The 25,332-nt window shown below is 47.6% G+C and overlaps 1 protein-coding gene across 1 annotated transcript in view; it reads left to right on the forward strand.

Annotated features, from left to right (window-relative positions):
- LOC137308059 (chondroitin sulfate proteoglycan 5-like) overlaps positions 1-25,332 on the forward strand; it is a 63,715-nt gene that overhangs the window by 37,814 nt on the left and 569 nt on the right. The window contains exon 4 of the mRNA XM_067976995.1: positions 19,130-19,205. Within this exon, the coding sequence (XP_067833096.1) occupies positions 19,130-19,205 (76 nt within the window). The remainder of the gene's footprint in view (positions 1-19,129; positions 19,206-25,332) is intronic.

Consider the following 25,332-nt stretch of genomic DNA (forward strand, 5'->3'; position numbering starts at 1 on the left):
GAAGGAATGCTGTGGGGATTAAATAGGAATGATCCAGCCTCGGCCTGTGGTTTCCATGGAGATGAGTTGCTGAATTGCTTTTGAAAATTAGCCAGAGATTGTTCTGCGAAAGATTTTCAAACACAACTAATTTTTTCATCCCGATTTTCTCCCCTTCTCTCCTGAGGGCACCTTCCAGTACCACACATGGTGAGTATTGGGTGGAGAAGGCAGCACAGCCGAGCACCATTCCTGTCCTTGCCTAACCTCCATGAACTCACTCTTTCCAGCATCAGTTAGTGGATAGGATCAGGAACCGGGCACTCTGATTTTACCCTACTTACCTTTTTTTTTATTCGTTCATGGGTGTCGCTGGCGAGGCCGGCATTTATTGCCCATCCCTAATTGCCCTTGAGAAGGTGGTGGTGAGCTGCCTTCTTGAACCGCTGCAGTCCATGTGGTGAAGGTTCTCCCACAATGCTGTTAGGAAGGGAGTTCCAGGATTTTGACCCAGCGACGATGAAGGAACGGCGATATATTTCTAAGTCGGGATGGTGTGTGACTTGGAGGGGAACGTGAAGGTGGTGTTCTTCCCATGTACCTGCTGCTCTTGTCCTTCTAGGTGGTAGAAGTCACGGGTTTGGGAGGTGCTGTCGAAGAAGCCTTGGCAAGTTGCTGCAGTGCATCCTGTGCGCCGGTGGTGAAGGGAGTGAATGTTTAGGATGGTGGATGGGGTGCCAATCTGAGGCCAAGTGTAGCAACCCTAACACAGTGGTACAGATCAACCATGATCCAATTGAATGGCGGAACAGGCTTGAGGGATTGAATGGCCATTGCTGTTCCTATGTCCTGGCTGAGATCAGGTAACTCAGCACAGAACGGGCATTGAACCTGGGACCTCCCTGTTCTGTGAGGTTCAGTTACTCACAGACTGGGCCACTGGGCCCGGTTCCTCATCTTGACCTCTGAAGTTAACTCTTTCGAGGGTACAGTTTCCATGGGCCCTTGGCTATCATCTGGTTCCTCAACCCCAAGGTGCCATTCATCTTGTGTGAGCCTAGACAGCAGGTCTCGATGGGCTATTCATCACAGCCGAGACTGATCCTACTCCCATCTGACATTCACTTTCCAGCAGGTGTCACAAAATAGTGATCAGGAGCGGGGATTCAAGTTGTTTCCGCCCCCAAAACCTTAGCCCAATGGTATTGAGGCCAATTGTAGTGATCAGCGGTCAGTCACCCCACTCTAGAACAATTAGCTAACTAAGCACAGATGGGGGGGTGGGGGGAAGTTGAAATTCACACGTAGTTGATTGAAACTTGACCCTACGAGAATGTTACCTGATAAAGCAGCTTTATCCCTGTCTAATGCCGTGACTGGTGGCTCAGGTGGTATTAGGGTACTAGTGCTAGCACTGGGCCAACAATACAGAGGTTGTGAGTTCACATCCCACCAGAGCACATTCATAGAATCATAGATAGAATCATAGAAGTTTACAACATGAAAATAGGCCCTTCGGCCCAACATGTCGCCCAGTTTATACCACTAAGCTAGTCCCAATTGCCTGCACTTGGCCCATATCCCTCTATACCCATCTTACCCATGTAACTGTCCAAATGCTTTTTAAAAGACAAAATTGTACCCGCCTCTACTACTGCCTCTGGCAGCTCGTTCCAGACACTCACCACCCTTTGAGTGAAAAAATTGCCCCTCTGGACCCTTTTGTATCTCTCCCCTCTCACCTTAAATCTATGCCCCCTCGTTATAGACTCCCCTACCTTTGGGAAAAGATTTTGACTATCTACCTTATCTATGCCCCTCATTATTTTATAGACTTCTATAAGATCACCCCTAAACCTCCTACTCTCCAGGGAAAAAAGTCTCAGTCTATCCAACCTCCCCCTATAAGTCAAACCATCAAGTCCCGGTAGCATCCTAGTAAATCTTTTCTGCACTCTTTCTAGTTTAATAATATCCTTTCTATAGTAGGGTGACCAGAACTGTACACAGTATTCCAAGTTTGGCCTTACTAATGTCTTGTACAACTTCAATAAGACATCCCAACTCCTGTATTCAATGTTCTGACCAATGAAACCAAGCATGCTGAATGCCTTCTTCACCACCCTATCCACTTTCAAGGAGCTATGAACCTGTACTCCTAGATCTCTTTGTTCTATAACTCTCCCCAACGCCCTACCATTAACGGAGTAGGTCCTGGCCCGATTCGATCTACCAAAATGCATCACCTCACATTTATCTAAATTAAACTCCATCTGCCATTCATCGGCCCACTGGCCCAATTTATCAAGATCCCGTTGCAATCCTAGATAACCTTCTTCACTGTCCACAATGCCACCAATCTTGGTGTCATCTGCAAACTTACTAACCATGCCTCCTAAATTCTCATCCAAATCATTAATATAAATAACAAATAACAGCGGACCCAGCACTGATCCCTGAGGCACACCGCTGGTCACAGGCCTCCAGTTTGAAACACAACCCTCTACAACCACCCTCTGTCGTCAATCCAATTTTGTATCCAATTGCCTACCTCACCTTGGATCCCGTGAGATTTAACCTTATGTAACAACCTACCATGCGGTACCTTGTCAAAGGCTTTGCTAAAGTCCATGTAGACCACGTCTACTGCACAGCCCTCATCTATCTTCTTGGTTACCCCTTCAAAAAACTCAATCAAATTCGTGAGACATGATTTTCCTCTCACAAAACCATGCTGACTGTTCCTAATCAGTCCCTGCCTCTCCAAATGCCTGTAGATCCTGTCTCTCAGAATACCCTCTAACAACTTACCCACTACAGATGTCAGGCTCACCGGTCTGTAGTTCCCAGGCTTTTCCCTGCCGCCCTTCTTAAACAAAGGCACAACATTTGCTACCCTCCAATCTTCAGGCACCTCACCTGTAGCTGTTGATGATTCAAATATCTCTGCTAGGGGACCCGCAATTTCCTCCCTAACCTCCCATAACGTCCTGGGATACATTTCATCAGGTCCCGGAGATTTATCTACCTTGATGCGCGTTAAGACTTCCAGCACCTCCCTCTCTGTAATATGTACACTCCTCAACACATTGTGAAACTGAATTCAATTAATCTGGTAATTTGTGGGCTGGAATCAGAAAGATTGACCATGAACGCTGCCGGATTATCGTAAAAAAACAACTGGGTCACTAATGTCCTTCAGGGAAAGGAATCTGCTACCCCAACCATAGGTTGATTCTGGGTATGGAAGGGTTGTCTTATGAGAACAGGTTGGGTCTATACTCATTGGAGTTTAGAAGAATGAGAGGAGATCTTATTGAAACATACAAGATTCTGAGGGGACTCGATAGGGTAGATGCTGAGAGGATGTTACCCCTCATGGGGGAATCTAAAACTAGGGGGCATAGTCTCAGAACAAGGGGTCGCCCATTTAAGATGGAAATGAGGAGGAATTTCTTCTCCCAGAGGGTCGTGAATCTTTGGAATTCTTTACCCGAAAAAGCTGTGGAGGCTGAGTCATTGAATACATTCAAGGCTGAGTTAGACAAATTTTTGATCAGCAAGGGAGTCAACGGATATGGGGAAAGGGCAGGAAAATGGAGTTGAGGTAAAAATCAGCCAAGATCTCATTGAATGGCAGAGCAGGCTCAAGGGGCCGAATGGCCTACCCCTGCTCCTATCTCTTATAGTCTTATTATGGTCTTATAACCCGGTCTGGGCCCACTCATGACTCCAGTCCCACAGTACGTGGTTGACTCTTAATATATCAAGCCACATTTGTAAAAGCGATTGGTACCGCATCAGCAGCTTCCCAGGAAGGGCAATAACTGCCGGCCTTGTCAGCACCGCCACATCCTGAGAACCCATCCTAAAAAAAGCTTTGAATGGTACTGCCCGAGTGTACAGACCTAGAGGATCCCAGATTCAATCCTCAGTTGATACTGTGTCTACTAATCTTACAAAAGCTGCCCTTAGACTGGGACTAAGTGCCACCAGTATCACCAAAGAAAACTTGCTGGATTCAGTAAGGCTAACAGCTGGAAAAGCCATTGGCTGTAGAAGGCTCTCACCTTCAGGGGGCCAGCACATACACTTCGATATAGCATCAAAAAGGTGATCAAAGATCACTCAATTCTTGGGATGGGCTCTGGGATAGGGTGGTGGAGCCAAAAACTTGGTCATCGTTAACATGTCCAAACTGTGGGGCAAGGGGCATCTGTGGGCTCCTTTGAGTTATAGCAATCTGGACCCTGAGTCTTGGCAAACTAGCCTTGAACCTTGGCAATTCAGCCCCTGAACCTTGGCAATCCAGCCCCTGAGCCATGGCAATCCAGCCCCTGAACTTTGGCAATCCAGCCCCTGAGCCTTGGCAATCCAGCCCCTGAGCCTTGGCAATCCAGCCCCTGAGCCTTGGCAATCCAGCCCCTGAGCCTTGGCAATCCAGCCCCTGAGCCTTGGCAATCCAGCCCCTGAGCCTTGGCAATCCAGCCCCTGAGCCTTGGCAATCCAGCCCCTGAACTTTAGCAATCCAGCCCCTGAACTTTGGCAATCCAGCCCCTGAACTTTGGCAATCCAGCCCCTGAACTTTGGCAATCCAGCCCCTGAACCTTGGCAATCCAGCCCCTGAACCTTGGCAATCCAGCTCCTGAACCTTGGCAATCCAACCCCTGAGTATTGGCAATCCAGCCCTGAACCTTGGCAATCGAGCCCCTGAGTCTTTCAATCCAGCCCCAGCACCTTGGCAATCCAGCCTCTGAGCCTTGGCAATCCAGCCCCTGAGCCTTGGCAATCCAGCCCCTGAGCCTTGGCAATCCAGCCCCTGAGCCTTGGCAATCCAGCCCCTGAGCCTTGGCAATCCAGCCCCTGAGCCTTGGCCATCCAGCCCCTGAGCCTTGGCCATCCAGCCCCTGAGCCTTGGCAATCCAGCCCCTGAACCGTGACAATCGAGCCGCTGAGCCTTGGCATTCCAGCCCCTGAATCTTGGCAATCGAGCCCCTAAGCCTTGGCAATCGAGCTCCTGAGCCTTGGCATTCCAGCCCTGGGTGCTGGCAATCTAACCCTTGAAGCCCAGATATCTCAGTCCTATTTGTACTTATTTGTTATTCGTTGGTTTGTATTTTATGGGCCCCGCAGTTTGGAAAGGACCGTTCTTTGTGCTGTTGCCAAATTGGTGGATAAATCCTAAATCAGAACACCAAGCTCTTTCAAGGTGATTTAGACAAGTTGCGTGAGTGGGCCAATACATGGCAGATGCAGTATAAATGTGGATAAATGTGAAGTTATCCACTTCGGAAGGAAAAACAGAAAGGCAGAGTATTATTTAAATGGTGATAGATTGGGGAATGTTGATGTACAAAGGGACCTGGGTGTCCTTGTATACCAGTCACTGAAAGCAAATATGCAGGTGCAGCAAGCAGTCAGGAAGGCAAATGGTATGTTGGCCTTCATTGCAAGAGGATTTGAGTACAGGAGCAAGGATGTCTTACTGCAGTTATACAGGGCCTTGGTGAGACCACACCTGGAGTATTGTGTGCAGGTTTGGTCTCCTTACCTAAGAAAGGATATACTTGCCATAGAGGGAGTGCAGCGAAGGTTCACCAGACTGATCCATGGGATGGCAGGACTGTCATATGAGGAGAGATTGTGTCGACTCAGCCTGTATTCACTCGAGTTTAGGAGAATGAGAGGGGATCTCATTGAAACATATAAAATTCTGACAGCTCTAGACAGACTGGATGCAAGGAGGATGTTTTCCCTGGCTGGGGGGTGCAGAACGAGGGGTCATAGTCTCAGGATATGGGGTAGGACATTTAGGACTGAGAAGAGGAGAAATTTCTTCACTCAGAGGCTAGTGAACCTGTGGAATTCTCTACCACAGAAGGCTGTGGAGGCCAAGTCGCTGAATATATTTAAGAAGGAGCTAGATAGATTTCTAGACACAAAAGGCATCAAGGGGTATGGGGAGAGAGCGTGAATATGGTATTGAGATAGAGGATCAGCCATGATCATATTGAATGGCGGAGCAGGCTCGAAGGGCCGAATGGCCTACTCCTGCTCCTATTTTCTATGTTTCCTATTTTTTTTCTATCTATTAGTATCTGCAAGTTAAGATATCTGGGAATTAAAGGGAAGAAGGACTGAAACTTTACATGTGGCTCGCAATGCTTATGCAGATAGAAAATAGTTGGCTGCTGCGATGGGGGGGAATAGTAGGTTGTTCCTGTCTGGTTGGGCTGAATAACCTTTCTCATTACATCTATCTTGTGATCTCAGCTGGCTGTTAAAATTAGCCTCTGAATTAAGGAGGGAATAATCAGGCCCCTGTGATTCTTACCAATTGACACCAATGCATGTTAATGTCAGGTGAGAGGAGGACCATTCTGACAAAGTGTCATCATCACTCTCTCTCCATAGATGCTGCCTGACTTGCTGAATGTTTCCATTATTTTCTAATTTTATTTCATTCCTGCCTTTCATGTTTTGAAACCTTTTAACAAGTTTTGGAGGCAGTGCAGAGAAAAGCAATGTGGCTGTCCTCAGGTTTTCGTGATCTGGGTTATGAGGAAAGACTGGAGAGACTTGAGCTCTTTAGCCTGGAAATGAGGCATCTGAGGGGCGATCTTACAGAACGGGTATAGGATGGTAAATAGCATGGAAAAGGTAAATTCAGAATATAACTTTAAATTAAAGTGACTGAATAGGATAAATGGACATAGGTTCAAACTAGTAAAAGACAAAATCATACCAGGAAATTCTTCTTCACGCAGAGAATAATCAACACTTGGCGTGGACTCCCAGATAGAGGAGTAGAGGCAAAAACCCCGGAATTATTTAAGAAACAGTTAGACGCTACAATGATGGGGTGGTTTAACAACTTATTCAAAAGTATGAAAAGTCCTTTGGCTTTCAACCTTCACTCATAGTGCTGTCCCCTCAGTTCTGCGATTCATCTAAATGCCCTTCTCTGCACTGCCTTTTTAAAATAGAGAGGCTACAACTGCATTCGGTACTCCACACTTGGGGCTCGATTTTCGGGTGAAGTAGCGAGTACGTTGGGGACGGGGGGGCTCCGAAAATCGCGGAAATCCCGAACGGGTTCGGAGCCCAGCTCCAACCCGTAGACTTCCAGGTTCCCCATTGACGCATCTGGGTGCGCGCGCCTCCCGAATGCGGAAGTCCCACCGGCAATTAAAGCCGCGGGATGATCATTTACATAGTTGTTGAGCTGGTTGAAGAACTTGAAGTACTTAATTGTCTTGACATTTTGGCAGGGGTGCGATTTTGAAGGATCGTGCGGTGGGAAACACTCCCTGTTGCAACACACGTGTTTCAGCCAGCAGCCAGTGGGAAATGCAAATGATTATTTGACAGGTGGGGAGAAAATGTCATTTATTGCAGCAGGGCGCTCTGTCACTTCAGACAAAGTTTTGGCTGCAAGATCTTTGTGTTTTCACTCAAAATTCTTACTTTCCACTCAAAATTCTGTGGTTCAAACATATCCAACTACTTTGCGGACCCCCCTCAAACTCACACCATCAGGGTGGGGGGGTGGGGGAGGGCACCATGGCTGCATTCACCACTACATCCGAGGATGAGCAACATCACCAGCCTCGCCAGGCACGACGTCCACCTCCGCCACGTGGAGCTCCACAACACAGTGCTGCGCCACAGGCACCTGCACAAGAGCACAGAGGGCAACAACAGAGAGAGCGCCGTCGCAGGAGGCACAGGGTGTACAGACCGAGGTTCAGCTTCCTGGACCTCTGAGGAGCAGTGCATACGGAGGCTCAGAGTGAGTTGCCAGGTGGTTGCAGACATCTGCAGCCTCCTTCATGCTGAGCTGCTCCCGGCTGGGCCGAGCAGCATCTCCTTACCTGTCGCTGTCAAAGTCACCACTGCCCTCAACCTCTTCGCCTCTGGGTCATTCCAGAGTGTCACCGGGGACATCGCCGGGGTCTCTCAGTCGTCTGCAGTGCATAAGGCAGGTCACCGATGGCTTGTTTCGCAGGGCCTTGCAGTACGTCAACCTCCCCATGGACGACCTCAGCCAGACAGAGAGGGCAGTGGGATTGCACTCTGTGGCTGGCTTCCCACGGGTGCAGGGTGTAATCGATTGCACGCATATAGCAATACAAGCACCACCTCACGAGCCAGGACTGTTCATCAACAGGAAGGGTTATCACTCCATCAATACTCAGCTCATTTGTGACCACCGCAAAAGATTCCTTCATGTGTACGCCAGATTCCCTGGCAGCTGCCATGTTTCCTTCATCCTCCGGGAATCCAACATCCCGCCCCTCTTCCACGACCGAACACCCTTAAGGGCTGGCTCCATGGGGACAAGGGATACCCCCTGCACACGTTCATGACACCTCTGAGGAACCCCACCACAGAGCAACAGCGTCAATATAACGATAGCCACATCGCCACCAGCTCTACAATTGAGCATGCTATAGGGCTGCTCAAGATATGCTTCAGGTGCCTTGATCGTTCTCGGGGAGCGCTTCAATACGCATCAGACAGAGTGGGACGCATTATAGTCGTATGTTGTGCCCTGCACAACAGGGCACAATAGAGAGGGGTGCCACTTGAGGAGGCCCCATCCACATCTGCCACCCACACTGAGGCGGAGGAGGAGGAGGAGCAGGAGCAACCCGTGGGCAGAGCAGCGGCTCACCTGGCTGCTCGTGTGGCCAGGGAATCAATGATATGTGAACGGTTCTCCTAACATCAGACAGTGTGAAGAGTCCAGTCCTCACACCATCTGGATAGAGCAGCGCCCACACCAGCAACAACCCCCCCCTGCACAAAACAGGCCTGCAACCACACATATACCCACTGTAGAGTGACCCAATGGGTGGCATCAAGTGTCGCTGTTCATGGTGAACCTAATGAAAGGGCCCGATTACAGAAGCCAGTCAAGAATGGCCAAGATGCGGCAGTAGTGGTGACAATAATAATATTTAATGAGAGTTTAACAAAAAGCTAATATAAATAAAAAACATGACCAATCGTCATGTGCATACCTTTCGTGCTTACAAAACCTTCGCTTTTCTCTTCAGACTACTTCTACGTGGTGCAACCCCTGTGGCTGCAGCAGAGGTAGTGGCAGGTTGCTTTTGTTCATGCCCTGACCGATTAGATGCTTTGGACCTACACCCTCTGGGCTTTGGTGCCCGTGAGGGCCCCTGCAAAGACTGCTCCACTTGCACCTGTGCAGGGGCAGACTCGGCCACCTGGAGCGGAGGCAGCATTACGGGTACTGGTTGAGAGGGAGGCAACGGGTGAGACGTGGGAGCACTTTGAGTGGCATCCCCACTTCCATGTCCCCTTTCGCCATCATCCTTCCCTTGGGCCAGGCCTACATCACAGTATCTCAGGGAGTTGCTCACGTCCCTGTGACACTATCTCAGAGATTCCCTCCCGTACCTGTGCCACCAATCCTCTCATGCAGGAGTTGGACTCCTCCACCCTCTGCGCTTTTGTGGAGAGTGCGCGTGGCACCTGTTCCAGCACCTTGCAAATGTGCTGCTGTCCCTCGATCTTCCTCCTTTTAAAGGATGGCCCCCAGGGTTCAGCATCTGCGTCCAGCTGAGCAGAGCCTGGAGAGGAGTGCACCCACCGACGGGGACTCTCCGCAGCTGCCCCTGCCACCAGTGTCTGCCCGTGCTCACTTGTGTGTGGTAACTCACCAGGTGCCAACCCAACTAACTGAGGACTAGGACCCGCCAAGGTGTGAGTATCTGCGCTGGTGGATGGCTCGGTCAGATGTGATGGTGCGCCCTCAGAGGCCGGCAGGACCTCTGAGGAATCGCCTTCCACTGTCACAGCGGTCGCTGAAGGCCCTGTAAGAGAACAGAAGGCAATATTAAGCATGATGACAGATGTGTCATGTTGCGATGAGCATACTGAGGTGCTGAAGATGGCAAGGCATGTTAATATCAATTCATATTGTGTGTGCTGAATGTTACAGTTATGTCACCAGACGTTTGTCGGGTGCCAGTTTTGGCGTCCCCGACGGACAGGCACTCAAGGGTGTGGCTCAGCTCCAGCGCCTCCTGCTCTGCGTCTGTGAGGACGACGATTTGTTGCAGCCCCCCTCCGGTCCTCGCCCTCTCCTGTGCATTCTAGGCTCTCTTCTCCTATAAAGGGAGAAAGTACAGACGCATGAGTGAGTGATGGTGACATGGCCAACTGATGAATGCATTGGTTTGTGTGCGGCTGACCGTGAAAGAGATGCATCAGAGGGTGAGTATGAGACAGAGCCATGACATTGTATGAGGATTGGGTTGAGTGGTAGTGGTGGGGTGAATAATGGGGAGATGAGGAAGTGCTGAGGAAGTCCAGGTAAGTTGAAGATGAGCCTTAAGTGGATGTGAGGAGTGATGTGATAGGGTAGTGTTGGCAGTGCTGAATGAGTTAGAGGGGGTGGGGGCGGTGATGCGGAAGACGGAGTGTAGGAGAATGAGTAAGTGTACTCACTTTGGCTGACCTAGTTAGGCCATTGAAGCGCTTCCTGCACTGGATCCAGGTGCGGGAGATGTTGCTGCTGCTGGTGACCTCTGCTACCTCGAGCCAGGCCTTCTTGGCAGAGGTAGGCCACTTCCTCCTGTCCTCCGGGTGGAACACATCCCTCCTCCTCCTCACCCCATCCAGTAGCACCTGGAGTGAGGCATCGCTGAATCTGGGAGCAGCCTTTCCCCTGGGCTGCTCCATTGTGTTACTTGGGTGTTTGCTCCAGGAGCAGCCATTGGAGGACTGCCCCTTTAAATAGAGCTCTATCAGCTGACAGCCTGTGATGCAGGTGCTCAGTCCGCCCGCTGCGCAGCTTTCGGACGGCAAATCCGGAAGCCATGTTAAGTGGCCCCAATTGACTTGCGATTGCTTGAGAAATGGACATTTTTTATTGGGCGGGCGCCCAATCACCCTCCCGCTGGCATCTCGCCTCCATGCTAATATCGTGGCCTTGGTCTCACCAATGAGTAATGCAACAACTGTGGCTTCCTGGAGCCCTGTATGATGATAGAGAGTTGGAGAGGAATTTCACAGAGTTTTTGAATTGGCTGCAGGGTTTCCTCTTTTTTTGCCTCTTGGGAGACAGTATTACTAAGGGCTGGGAGAATGGTGTGTGACTAGGTGAGGCGGGGGCCCTATGAGCATGATGGGCCCGATGAGCTTGATGGGCCCGATGAGCTTGAAGAGCTTAACGATGTTGATGGATGTGATGATCTTGAAGGGCCTGATGATCTTTGCTCACTCTCCCTCAACCAATGTACCAAGAAAAATTACTGTGAAAGGTGTTTGTGTGTTGTAAAAACCCAATTTCATGGAAAGAACCTGGTCTCGGCCTACGTGTGACTTCAGTCCTACACTACATGGTGACTTTTACTGGCCTAGCAAGCCACTCTGTTTTAATTGCTTCAAGGAAAAAGCCCACCACCACCTTCTCCTGCATTACAACAGCGACCGCAGGTGGATGTAAAAGATCTCATGGCCCTATTCAAAAAAGAACAGGGGTGTTCTTCCCGGTGTCCTGGCCAACATTTATGCCTCAAACAGAATCATTAAAACAGATTATCTGGTCATGTATCTCATTGCTGTTTGTGGGACCTCGTTGTGTGAAAACTGGCTGCTGTGTTTCCCTATGTTACAACAGTGACTATGTTTCAAAATGCTTCAAAAGTAACTCATTTGCTGTAAAGTGGTTTGGGATGTCCTGAGGTCATGAAAGGTGAGAAATAAATGCAAGTTCTTTCCTTCCCAATTATGGATTGCAGTTTTTGGTATTAAGCAAACACAACCACTAAAGCAACACAGAGAAAAATATCCAAAGGTGGCAAACCCCTGGTGTCACTGATCACCTCAAATATATCCTTTGTGCCCTTCTGACTGATTTCCAGCAGAAACAAGCGACCGGGAACTGTTGACAGTTACTATGGTTTTTGATGCCCTTCGTGTAGGAGTGCATAGGTGCCCTCAGCACTGGGAGCCAATTCCTGCTACTGGTACAGTCCCCACCACTTACACTGTTCTTGTTTATCGCGGACAGCCGCCTATATCGGGCAAATGCGCCAACCATTTGTCATCACCAAAGGCGTCAATTACAAAGGCACCACTTAAAACATATTGAGCGTGCCGACTATTTCATGTGGTTCAGTACTAGCTGACTTTTTAAAATCCAATTTTTTTATGGCTGCATCCAATCAACATCTCACCTTACAACATAAACAGGCAGATGTTAGAACCACAGAGTTAACAGTGCGAACAGCTAACAGAGGCTTCAGGCAGCTTCAATCTGCTGATACAGTCAACATGAAATCAGGCCAATCTCAGCTACAATGTCTTAGTGCATTCATATGGACTTACCATCCACCACGTAGAGCAGGCAAATCACATTAGTACGAACGCGCCCGTTATATGCAGTGGGGACTGTACCAAAATTTGTTTCTGTGTTCAGAGGAAACACATCTATAGGGCACCTTATTGTATCTCTCAGAAGCAACTCAAAGCACTTCACGTACAACAAATTACTTTGAGTACAGTAACTTTTGATATGTAGGCACACCTGGAAGTCATGTTGTGCACAGCAAGATTCCACAGAGAGGATGAAATGAATGACCAAGGAGTATGGTTTGGATTGAGGGAGGAAAGTTGGCCAAAGCATCGGGAGAACTCCCTCTTTTTTCTTTGAAAAAATGATATGGGCCCAAGTCCTGGATTGGGGCTTTGAATCCACAACTTTTATACTCAGAGGAGAGGATCCTGCAACTGAGTTAAGCTTAACATTTTAATGCTTAAAAATCTACAAAGTCTGATTTTGCTCAGAATTAAAAAGCTCGATTTGACAAAAAAAGGAGGAAAAATAACAAATGGAGAAATTGGAACTCATAATTGGAAAATGAGAGTAAATTCATGGATCCCGTATTCACATAAAACAGGTGTAGGCCATTCAGCCCTCGAGCCTGTTATGTCATTCTATTAGACCATGGCTGATCTGTACCTCAACTCCATTTACCCGCCTTTGATCCATCACAGCGAGGACACGTGCTCGAAGGCACTGAGAGTCGAAGATTTGGCTACAGCTCCACCTCCAACCTGTGCTCCCTGGCTGTGTGGCCTCACACTGGGAGCATGGGATCGGTGAATTTACCCGATCGTGTTCGGTGTTTGATAAGATTATGTGCAAATCGTGTCCTGGAATCGGCTAATAAAGTCTGAATTAGCTTACATAGAATTACATAGAATGTACAGCACAGAAACAGGCCATTCGACCCAACTGTGTTTATGCTTCATACGAGCCTCCTCATCTAATCCTATCACCTTATCCTTCTAGCCTCGTGTCCCGACGCTCGCCAGTGCAGTGGTGGTGGGATCCTCTCATCTGCTGAGCTTTTTCATTTAAAGAGAGAGGGTAACGAGCAGTTGGGCAAAGAAACTGCTTTAGAAAGTCTTCACCCCACCCCCTTGCCCCAATAATAGAAACAAGACTATTGAGACAGCTTGACACAGAGATTCATTTACATATGCCTAGATTCAGGAAGGAAAGGGCTTCCTGAGCAGGTCACGACTGAGTGAGGCTGCCATAGTTTCCCCAGTGAGGCAGGGTCGTGATTTTGAAAGACTTGCTGTGATCTGCGCACCTCCCCCTACACACTGAATCAGCACCAGAGATAACTAGAAACTATGGGAATGAGATGTCCCTTCCATTCCAGGCTCTGACAGAACTTGAAACTAAACTGGCTCTGCTCCATCCGTGATTTCCCAACTCTTCTGCTCCCCTCTCCCCTCACAGGGGTAGACCTTGACTTTGTGCGATAATAAAACGCGTGATAGCAAATTGGCTGTACATTTTACATCCCTTCCGATTTTTATTTCCATCGACTTCCACTGATCCATTTTACACTATCGCACAAAGTCAAAATCTACCTCAGTGATTCCTGCTGAGGTAGAGCTCCACGGATGCTGACTGTCCTCCCACATCTTGTTCCAAATGACCTTCCTTTGTGTCTGACCCAAGACAGCAGTGTCTGGGAGATTAATCTTTAATTCTGCGAGACTCATGGACAATCCGGGAAGGTTGGCGACCCTAGATCAGGAGCAAGGAACGCTGAGGCTGATTGTACTGGCCCTGTGATTGGCTGGCTTAACACAGACTGGACCTGCTCTGATCCACCGCCCTCTGCTCCCTTCTCTCTGTGAACTGGTCTGTGGCACCTGTCGGATAGCTGGTTGACAGCTCGTTCATCCTTTGATATCAAAGAAGTCAGCCAGAATATCATCTCATTTCCTGCAGTGAGTTCTTTGATGATTGATGAGTCCTATTTTTGCTCGGAATGAGTGTTCACAGAGTGAACAGTGGATCCCGGATGCACCAGGTTGGGAATCTTGATTTTTCAGGTGAGACTTCCTCAGCTAGCGTTTACATTCAGCATCAGCAATGCAACAGGCTTCAAAGTAGGAGGGAGTTTCATGGGTGGCTTTTTGCCTTGCTTTCTTAATTTGAGCAAGTTGTTCCCAATTATGGATGCCTATTTTGCACTGATTCAGAGCAACTTTTCGGTAGTCTTTATATCTCTTGCTGACCACCATGAAATCGCTTACCAGTTGTCAATGCTCCATAAAAGATGAACAGGGAGTTTTACTCTGTATCTAACCCGTGTTGTACCTGTTGTACTTGTTGGGATAATTCCTTCCTTATCCTTTAAACAGATTCATAAAGTTAGAGAAAGTACTTTGTCTGAGAATTAACTTAATTTATTCCTGCTTCAAAACATTCATCCTTTAACTCTTCATACAGCATAGTACACATTTAGCCCTATGTCTAAATCCATCTGTGCAGGGAAGTTCCAGGGGGAAACTGCGAGAATGGCTTATCCAAGCCTATCCAGGGGTACGGTAGCATAGTGGCTATGTTACTGGACTAATAATCTGGAGTCATGAGTTCAAATTCCCCCAGTTGGGGAATTTAAATTCAATTAATTAAATAAAAAATCTGGACTAAAAAAAACTAGTATCAGTAATGGTGGCCATGAAACTACCGATTGTAATAAAAATCCATCTGGTTCACTAATCCCTTTTCGGGAAGGAAACCTGCTGTCCTTACCTGGTCTGGCCTATATGTGACTCCAGACCCACAGCAATGTGGTTGATTCTTAATCGCCGTCTGAAATGGCCCAGCAAGCCACTCAATTGTACGATCTCGCTACAGAAAGTCATAATAAGAATAAAACCGGACGGACCACACCCGGCACCGGACACGACAAAGGCAAACCAAGCCCAGTCGACCCTGCAAAGCCCTCCTCACTAACATCTGGGGTCTTCTGCCAAACATTGGGAGAGCTATCCCAAAGACTAGTCAAGCAACAGCCTGACATAGCCATACTCACAGAATCATATCTTTAAGCTAACGTCCTAGACTCTTCCATCACCATCCCTGGGTATGTCCTGTCCCACCGGCAGGACACGCCCACCAGAGAGTGGGGTACAGTGATATACAGTCAGGAGGGAGTTGCCCTGGGATTTCTCAACATTGACTCTGGACCCCATGAAATCTCATGGCATCAGGTCAAACATGGGCAAGGAAACCTCCTGCTGATTACCACCTACCACCCTCCCTCAGCTGATGAATCAGTCCTCCTCCATGTTGAGCACCACTTGGAGGAAGCACTGAGGGTAGCAAGGGCACAGAATGTACTCTGGGTGGGGGACTTCTATGTCCATCACCAAGAGTGGCTCAGTAGCACCACTACTGACCGAGCTGGCCGAGTCCTGAAGGACATAGCTGCCAGACTGGGCTTGCGGTAGGTGGTGAGCGAACCAACACGAGGGAAAAACCTACTTGACCTCGCCCTCACCAATCTAGCTGTCGCAGATGCATCTGTCCATGACAGTATTGGTAGGAGTGACCACCGCACAGTCCTTCTGGAGATGAAGTCCCGTCTTCACACTGAGGACACCATCTAACGTGTTGTGTGGCACTATCACCGTGCTAAATGGGATAGATTCAGAACAGATCTAGCAGCTCAAAACTGGACATCCATGAGGCGCTGTGGGCCATCAGCAGCAGCAGAATTGTATTCCAGCACAATTTGTAACCTCATGGCCCAGCATATTCCTCACTCTACCATTACCAACAAGCCAAGGGACCAACCCTGGTTCGATGAGGAGTGTAGAAGAGCATGCCAGGAGCAGCACCAGGCGTACCTATAAATGAAGTGCCAACCTGGTGAAGCTACAACACAGAACTACATGCATGCTAAACAGCAGAAGCAACATGCTATAGACAGAGCTAAGCGATTCCACAACCAACGGATCAGATCAAAGCTCTGCAGTCCTGCCACACCCAGTCGTGAATGGTGGTGGACAATTAAACAACTAATGGGAGGAGGAGGCTCTGTAAACATCCCCATCCTCAATGATGGCAGAGTCCAGCACGTAAGTGCCAAAGACGAAGCTGAAGTGCCGACTGGATGATCCATCTAGGCCTCCTCCCGATATCCCCATCATCACAGAAGCCAGTTTTCAGCCAATTCGATTCACTCCACGTGATATCAAGAAACGGCTGAGTGCACTGGATACAACAAAGGCTATGGGCCCCAACAACATCCCGGCTGTTGTGCTGAAGACTTGTGCGCCAGAACTAGCTGCGCCTCCAGCAAACTGTTCCAGTACAGCTACAACAGTGGCATCTACCCAACAAAGTGGAAAATTGCCCAGATATGTCCTGTCCACAAAAAGCAGGACAAATCCAATCCGGCCAATTACCGCCCCATCAGTTTACTCTCAATCATCAGCAAAATGTCGTCGACAGCACTATCGAGCGGAACTTACTCACCAATAACCTGCTCACCGATGCTCAGTTTGGGTTCCGCCAGGACCACTCGGCTCCAGACCTCATTACAGCCTTGGTCCAAACATGGACAAAAGAGCTGAATTCCAGAGGTGAGGTGAGAGTGACTGCCCTTGACATCAAGGCCGCATTTGACCGAGTGTGGCACCAAGGAGCCCTAGTAAAATTGAAGTCAATGGGAATCGGGGAAAACTCTCCAGTGGCTGGAGTCATACCTAACACAAAGGAAGATGGTAGTGGTTGTTGGAGGCCAATCATCTCAGCCCCAGGACATTGCTGCAGGAGTTCCTCAGGGCAGTGTCCTAGGCCCAACCATCTTCCGCTGCTTCATCAATGACCTTCCCTCCATCCAAAGGTCAGAAATGGGGATGTTTGCTGATGATTGCACAGTGTTCAGTTCCATTCACAACCCCTCAGATAATAAAGCAGTCCGTGCCCGCATGCAGCAAGACATGGACAACATCCAGGCTTGGGCTGATAAGTGGCTAGTAACATTCGCACCAGACAAGTGCCAGGCAATGACCATCTCCAACAAGAGAGAGTCTAACCACCTCCCCTTGACATTCAACGGCATTACCATTGCCGAATCCCCCACCAGCAACATCCTGGGGGTCACCATTGACCAGAAACTTAACTGGACCAGCCACATAAATACTGTGGCTACAGGAGCAGGTCAGAGGCTGGGTATTCTGCGGCAAGTGACTCACCTCCTGACTCCCCAAAGCCTTTCCATCATCTATAAAGCACAAGTCAGGAGTGTGATGGAATACTCTCCACTTGCCTGGATGAGTGCAGCTCCAACAACACTCAAGAAGTTCGACACCATCCAGGACAATGCAGCCCGCTTGATTGGCACCCCATCCACCACCCTAAACATTCACTCCCTTCACCACCAGCGCACCGTGGCTCAGTGTGTACCATCCACAGGATGCACTGCAGCAACTCACCAAGGCGTCTTCAACAGCACCTCCCAAACCCGCAACCTCTACCACCTAGAAGGACAAGGGCAGCAGGCACTTGGGAACAATACAACCTGCACGTTCCCCTCCAAGTCATACATCATCTCGACTTGGAAATATATCGCCGTTCCTTCATTGTCGCTGGGTCAAAATCCTGGAACTCCCTTCCTAACAGCACTGTGGGAGAACCTTCACCACACAGACTGCTGCGGTTCAAGAAGGCGGCTCACCACCACCTTCTCAAGGGCAATTAGGGATAGGCAATAAATGCTGGCCTTGCCAGCGATGCCCACATCCCATGAACAAATAAAAAAAAAATTCACGTTACCTGTTCTTGAAGGTAGGCAAAGTTCCTACTGAGCGAAATGTTGTATCTCTTTTTATACCATTTCTTTTATGGTCCAATTCCTGCTGGATGCAACACCATTGGGTGTTTTATGACCCCTAGTTCTTTGATCGGATTGCTAGACAGGGATGAGGGACCCCACACTATACTGTTGCTTCCCAACCTTGTTTTTCCCGAGTCATAGTTTTTGTTCTACAAACCTTTGATGTAACATAGCAACAGGAACCCATTGCCTTTTATATTGCAGCAATGTCCTCTCTTACACTCCCCGCTGCTGTGATCAAAAGCCTGTGATTTAATCCTAACAACCCTTTTAGCTCCATATTATCCAACAATCCTATTTATTTAATAATCTATGTCCTCGGCCTTGAAATTCATCCTCTCCAATGTTATCAGCGTCATTGAGGGGGAAAGGACAGGATTTGCGAGCGAACAGTTTAAACAATTTTGCTATATTAGCTGTTCTTTCCTGTTCTGTATTAGAATAATGTAAAAACATATCTGTATTCTTACAGTACCTGCCCTGGGAATGTTTGATGGAGTTTTACTCTGTATCTAACCCGTGTTGTAACTGCCCTAGGATTGTTTGATGGGACATTGTAGAGGGAGTTTTAGTCTACATCTGACCTGTGCTGTACCTGCCCTGGGCATGTTTGATAGGACAGTGTAGACGGAGCTTTGCTGTACATCTAACCTGTGCTGTACCTTCCCTGGGAGTTTGATGCTAACATTTGGTACCTGCAATGAGAAGTGTTCCAGTCTGCAGCACTAACATCCCTCACCTGATGAGCAGAAAGATTAAAAACAAATTAGAAGAACAAAGATGTGAATTAAAGGCCATGAATTGCCTACAGAGGGCACACATGCGTGAGATTTCAATCGTGCAACAAGGAGCTGGGGAGATCACCATAACCTGCGGGTGAGATTGCACGTCTGTCCCTCGGTACTTTGCATTGATATAATACAGTAAATGAAAACTTCTGCTCTGTTTTTCAGCAAATACAGGCCTCAGCTGGAACAACACAATGACAATTTCTCTCTCTCCACCATTGCCGAGGGCTCCCAAGCAAATGTAAGAAAACTATGCACCACTTCATCTAATCTTTTACCCCATGCCCGTGCGTTGGCTTACTATGATAATATTATATGTCAGGTAATCTCTTTACTTGTGTATTGTCTAAATGCCTGTGATCCCGCAGCTAGAAGCAGAGTCAACCTGCTATCCAGAGCAAGTCTGATCTTACAGCTGAAAAATGCCCCTCTCTAATCACCTTTGGAAATTTGAGAATTTCTAAAGCAGTGCTCGGAAAAAAGAAACTCGCTAAAGTCAGGGGAAGCTTTCTCTCCTAAACTGTAATTGAGATGTAGGATAAGTTAGCAGTGGGCAGCGTAAATGGATTCAAGAGATGTGGGGGATGAATTTCTGTGGAGGTTGTCCTTCTCGTCCATCTTTACTTCAGCGAAAGAGTGGTGAGAATGTGGAGCTCGCTGCCACGTGGAGTTTTTCTTTCATTCTAGGGATGTGGGCATCGCTGGCAAGGTTGGCATTTATTGCCCATCCCTAGTTGCCCTGAGAACATGGTGGTGGGCCTTCTTCTTTGTAGCGGTTTGATGCAATTGAGTGGCTTGCCCAACCATTTCAGAGAGCAGTCAAGAGTCAACCACGTTGGTGTGGGACTGGAGTCACATATCGGCCAGACCGGGTAAGGATGTCAGGTTTCCTTCTCCAAAGGGCATTAGTGAACCGGTTGAGTTTTTATGACAATCCAACAGCTTCATGATTACTTTTATTGATTCCAGCCTTTTATTTCCAGATTTACTTTTAACTGAATTAAAATTCTCAAATTGCCATAGTGAGATTTGAACTCATGTTCGTTTTGAAATTAGTAGTCCAGGCCTCTGGGTTACTAGTCCAGTAACACAATCGCTACGCCCACATAGGCAAGACATAGTCCCCCTAAATGTATCAATGCTATCTGAGGCATATAGTATTAACACATTTAAGGGGAGGCTTCATGCATACAGGAGGGAGAAAGGAATAGAGGGATGTGGGGCAGGGTGGGAAGAGGTAATTGGAGTGGGAGGAGGCTCTTGTGGAGTATAAACACCATCATAGCCTTGTTGGACCGAATGGCCTCTTTCTGTGCTATAGATTCTATGTAGAAGAGCCATGTAAATTACATTGAATTTACAGCACAAAAATAGGTCTTTTGGTCCACCTGGTCTGTGCCGGTGTTTAAGCGCCATACGGGCCTCCTCCCACTCTATTTCATCTAACCCTATCAGAATATCCTATTCATTTCTCCCTCATATACTTATCTAGCTTCCCCTTAAATTCTGAAAGAATGGTGTTAATGCCATTTTTTCGGAGTTTCCACATCTCTTTCACAGCAATTACTGTGTACAAGCGGGAGAACCTTCATGGAAATTCAACCTCCGTTTTTCAGGGGAAAGTAAATCATAGAATCATAAAGCACAGAAGGAGGCCATTCGGCCCATTGTGCCAGTGCTGCTCTTTGAAAGAGTTATCCAATTAGTCCCACTTCCCCACTCTTTCCCCATAACCCTGCAAATGTTTTATTTTCAAGTATATATCCAATTCCCCTTTGAAAGTTACTATTGAATCTGCTTCCATCACCCTTTCAGTGGAGGGATTACAGGATACGGTTTGAGGGTGGGTGGGTAATGGAGTAGCTCTCTGAGAAGGGGAAGGGCCTTTCTTTGTAAAATGTTTCTTCCATTTTGAAAGTTTAGTTGCTTCCCAAGGCTCTTCCCGGTCCTTGGCACCAATTTCCGATCACAAATTCGAGTATGCTGCCAAAGATCTCTGCACATGGTCTCCAGAAGGCACCTTAAAATGGCCAGGGATATCCTACTCACTCTGATTTTCTATCCTCAGCTTGCAGCGGGATGGCTCATTTTAGGAACACGCTGTGTGGGAGATTTGGAGTGGGAACCCCTGCGGTGGTATAAGTGCGCAACAAGTTTCATGGAAGTTGGTCCATTTGCCAGCAGGTTTCAACCCAATAACACTAAAGTAGAACAGGAGACTGCAGTTAGGCCAGTGCTCAGAAACATCCACCATGACCCACCAATGACCCACCCAAGCATTGCTGCTTAATTGTCAACTTGACCCATCAATAACTTAATTATACTAGATACGGTAGCCTAGTGGTTATGCTACTGGACAAGCAGTCCAGAAGTCATAAGTTTAAATTCCACCATGGAAAGTTGTGAAATTGGATTCAGTACATCGGATTCAGTGCGCTGGCACCAGAAAAATGATCTTGAAAACTGCCATATTGTTGTAAAAACCCAACTGGTTCATTAATGTGCTGCAGGGAAGGGAACCTGCCTCCCCTACCTGGACTAATCTACATGTGATTCCAATCCTACACTATATGGTTGACTCTTAATGTCCTCGAGGTAACGAGTGATGGGCAATAAATGTGACCTTGTCAGTGTCGCCCTCATCCTGAGGAAAATCTGATAATAGAGATGCACAATCTGGTTCGGCAATGAGCTAAGTAGTCCAGAATGTCCTAGGTCCAAATCCCCAATTTACGTTGAATGGGTGAATCCCAGCTAGAGTGAAGGGGTGATGTTGCAATTTGCTCAGCATCCCGTAGCCAGAGTAGGTACTTCCTGATGATCCGTGACCCCCCCTCCCCTGCCTGCCACCCAATCCACCCCCACCGGCAAAAGTGCATGTTCGTGTACGTTGGGTAAGAACAGGATTGATTGTAATATCCTCACTCCATGGTTGAATTGCCTGTCAACGCTCAAAAGTTGAAAGGAGAATCACTGCACGGGACTGCCCAGTAAAAGTCAGAGAGTTATGAGAGGGAAAAAAACTGAGGGGAATCGGGCAAGAGAGAAAGAACAAAATCAAATCTTCTAAAGGCAGACTTCTGAGATTGATGAGTAGACATCCATCTTTCAGATGCCAGTGCTACATCTTAAAGCCAGTTAGCATTGGCCTACAGAATGTAGCTGGTGGGATGATGTGATATGTGTTTGTCCTTCTCTAATGAAACAGAATGGTCATTGAATGTTAAATATTGCTAAAATTGCAGTAAATTAAAAACTGCCAAAATGAAAAGGAGGTGATGCATTACTCATTAAAGGGGACTGAAAATAATAAGATCTGTTTGCTCATCTTGCCCTGTAGTTACATAAACAGATTAGCTGCTGCTACAGTCCAGATAAACACAGATCTCGACCCAAATCCCATCTTGTTCTCCCCCACTGTTTGGAATCCCAATGAACTAAATCCCTTCCCATTCACTCCCATTGTGTAGAATCTCAATGAACTAAATCCCTTCCCATTCACTCTTATTGTGTAGAATCACAATGGAACAAACCCTTTCTCATCCAATCCCATTGTATAGAATCTCAATGGAGACAACCCCTTCCCATTCACTCCTATTAAGTGGAATCCCAATTGAACAAACCCTTTCCATCCACTCCCATTGCATGGACTCCCAATGGACCAAACCCCTTCCCATTCCCATCCGTTGAATAAAATTATAATTGACTAACCCCTTCCCATTCACGCACAGTGTACAGAATTATAATTGACTTAACCCCCTTCCCATTCACTCCCATTGCATGAAATTCCAATGAGCAGGACTATATCCCATTGACCTCGGGTATGTGGAATCCCAGTGTAACAATTCCCTTCCCTTTCCTACCCTACAGAATATGAAGCATCTTGGGAGGTGGGAGATGTGTTTATCAGAGTTTGACTGTATTGCTTTATTATAGAGCATCTAGAGCAACCCAGCTGATTTGTGACATCAGTGGGACATCACATCCTCGTGAGGTGGTCTCACCTTCATCTTCATCTCAAGGCTTCAACCCTCAGGCTTAAAGATTGAGGATGAGTTGGGATGTGATTCTCGCGTTCATTCCTGCTGGATTTCATTGCTTAATCAGCCCACGGCTTTTAAAATGTAGAACGTCATTCTTAAAGGGGCATTTTCTCCATGTCAAAGCATTTGGGCAGAGCACATTTTGTTTGGGGGAGGGAGAAGAGCTAGGTGATGTTATATGAAATGACGCATTGAAGTTTTGGATATGATTTACATTGTTGAGCAGTGCGCTTGTAAATGAATGACGCCACAATCCAGAGGTTATAGTAATGAGGAAAAATTGGGATTATTTTTACGGAACAGTGAAGGTAAAGGGGAACTTTAATAGATCTTTTTCAATTTATGAAAGGTTTCAGAAGGGTAAATAGTGAAATGTTGTATCCACTGGTTGGTAAATCAGTAACAAGGGGACACAGACTGAGGAATCTCACTAGAAGAACAAAGAGGGAAGTGAGAAGAAATATTTTCACACAGTGGGCTACTAGAACATGGAGGGGGTCATTTTAACCTTTGGCGATTATGTAAAATGGATGATATCAAATCGGCGGCCCGTTATACACCTCTCCTAATTATCATCTCCATTGAACACTTTACCACAGGAGGCTATTGAGGTTGATCATTTAAAAGGGAATTGGAGAAGGATTTCAAACGGAAGAATATAAAAGATTACAGGGAATGGGCAGGGATATGGGATTCGAGTAGACTGCTCCAGTTGAAGAGCCAGCACTGGTGTGATGGGCCGAGTTGCCTCCTGTGCTTAATTTCGATGATTCTTTGAACTGACACAAAGCTTTGCCCAAACGCTTTGCCTTGAAGAGAGTGTCTCTTTAGTGACTTGCTCATCGTGGTTTGGAATGTTTGTCACTGATGTTTCTAGAAGTGCGCAGGTAATGCCATCGGCAAAGTGATGATATCACACAGAGCATGTGCTGACACGTTGATCAATTTACATTCAATGAAATGACTACAAGCCCACTCTAAGAGTCAGCAGATGTTCTTCTGTGCACTTTATTGCCACATGGGTGATCTGTGTGGTGCTATTTGTACAGACATACTTGACTCAGCCACGGCTCAGAGGGTGAATTTGCTGAGGCACAGATCAGGAAGGTTCCAGGTTTGATTCCTGATCCGTGCTGATAGCTTGGTCTCAGTCAGGACAGTAGTGGGAAGGGGGTGGGGGGGATATGATGGAACCAAGTGCCCCTGGGTTAGGCAAGGTTCCTCTTCCTGATCACTCATACTAACTACTCTCAGTCAGCATTCTCTGTTAAAGACTGTGTCTCTACTGATGTTAATCCAGCTCCCTCACACTCAGTAATCACCCCCCCCCCCCAGGACCCTGTGTTACTGACTGTATCTCTACTGATGTTAATCCAGCTCCCTCACACTCAGTAACCCCCCCCCCCAGGACCCTGTGTTACTGACTGTATCTCTACTGATGTTAATCCAGCTCCCTCACACTCAGTAATCACCCCCACCCCCCCCCCAGGACCCTGTGTTACTGACTGTATCTCTACTGATGTTAATCCAGCTCCCTCACACTCAGTAATCCCCCCCCCCAGGACCCTGTGTTACTGACTGTATCTCTACTGATGTTAATCCAGCTCCCTCACACTCAGTAATCACCCCCACCCCCCCCCCCCCCAGGACCCTGTGTTACTGACTGTATCTCTACTGATGTTAATCCAGCTCCCTCACACTCAGTAACCCCCCCCCAGGACCCTGTGTTACTGACTGTATCTCTACTGATGTTAATCCAGCTCCCTCACACTCAGTAATCACCCCCCCCCAGGACCCTGTGTTACTGACTGTATCTCTACTGATGTTAATCCAGTTCCCTCATAGTCAGTAACCCCCCCCTACCCAGCACCTTGTGTTACTGACTGTGTCTCTATTGATGTTAATCCAGCTCCCTCACACTAAGTAACCCCCCCCCCCACCACCCAGGACCCTGTGTTACTGACCGTATCTCTACTGATGTTAATCCAGCTCCCTCACACTCAGTAACCCCCCCCCCAGGACCCTGTGTTACTGACTGTATCTCTACTGATGTTAATCCAGCTCCCTCACACTCAGTAACCCCCCCCAGGACCCTGTGTTACTGACTGTATCTCTACTGAAGTTAATCCAGCTCCCTTGCACTGTCACTCAGTAATGCCTACCCCTGTGCTTTGTGTTACTGATTGTATCTCTACTGATGTTAATCCAGCTCCCTCACACTCAGTAATCCCACCCCCCCCCCCAGCACCCTGTGTTACTGACCGTATCTCTACTGATGTTAATCCAGCTCCCTCACACTCAGTAATCCCCCCAGCACCCTGTGTT

Source organism: Heptranchias perlo, chromosome 3, assembly GCF_035084215.1.
Source record: "Heptranchias perlo isolate sHepPer1 chromosome 3, sHepPer1.hap1, whole genome shotgun sequence".
Taxonomy (NCBI): Eukaryota; Metazoa; Chordata; class Chondrichthyes; order Hexanchiformes; family Hexanchidae; genus Heptranchias; species Heptranchias perlo.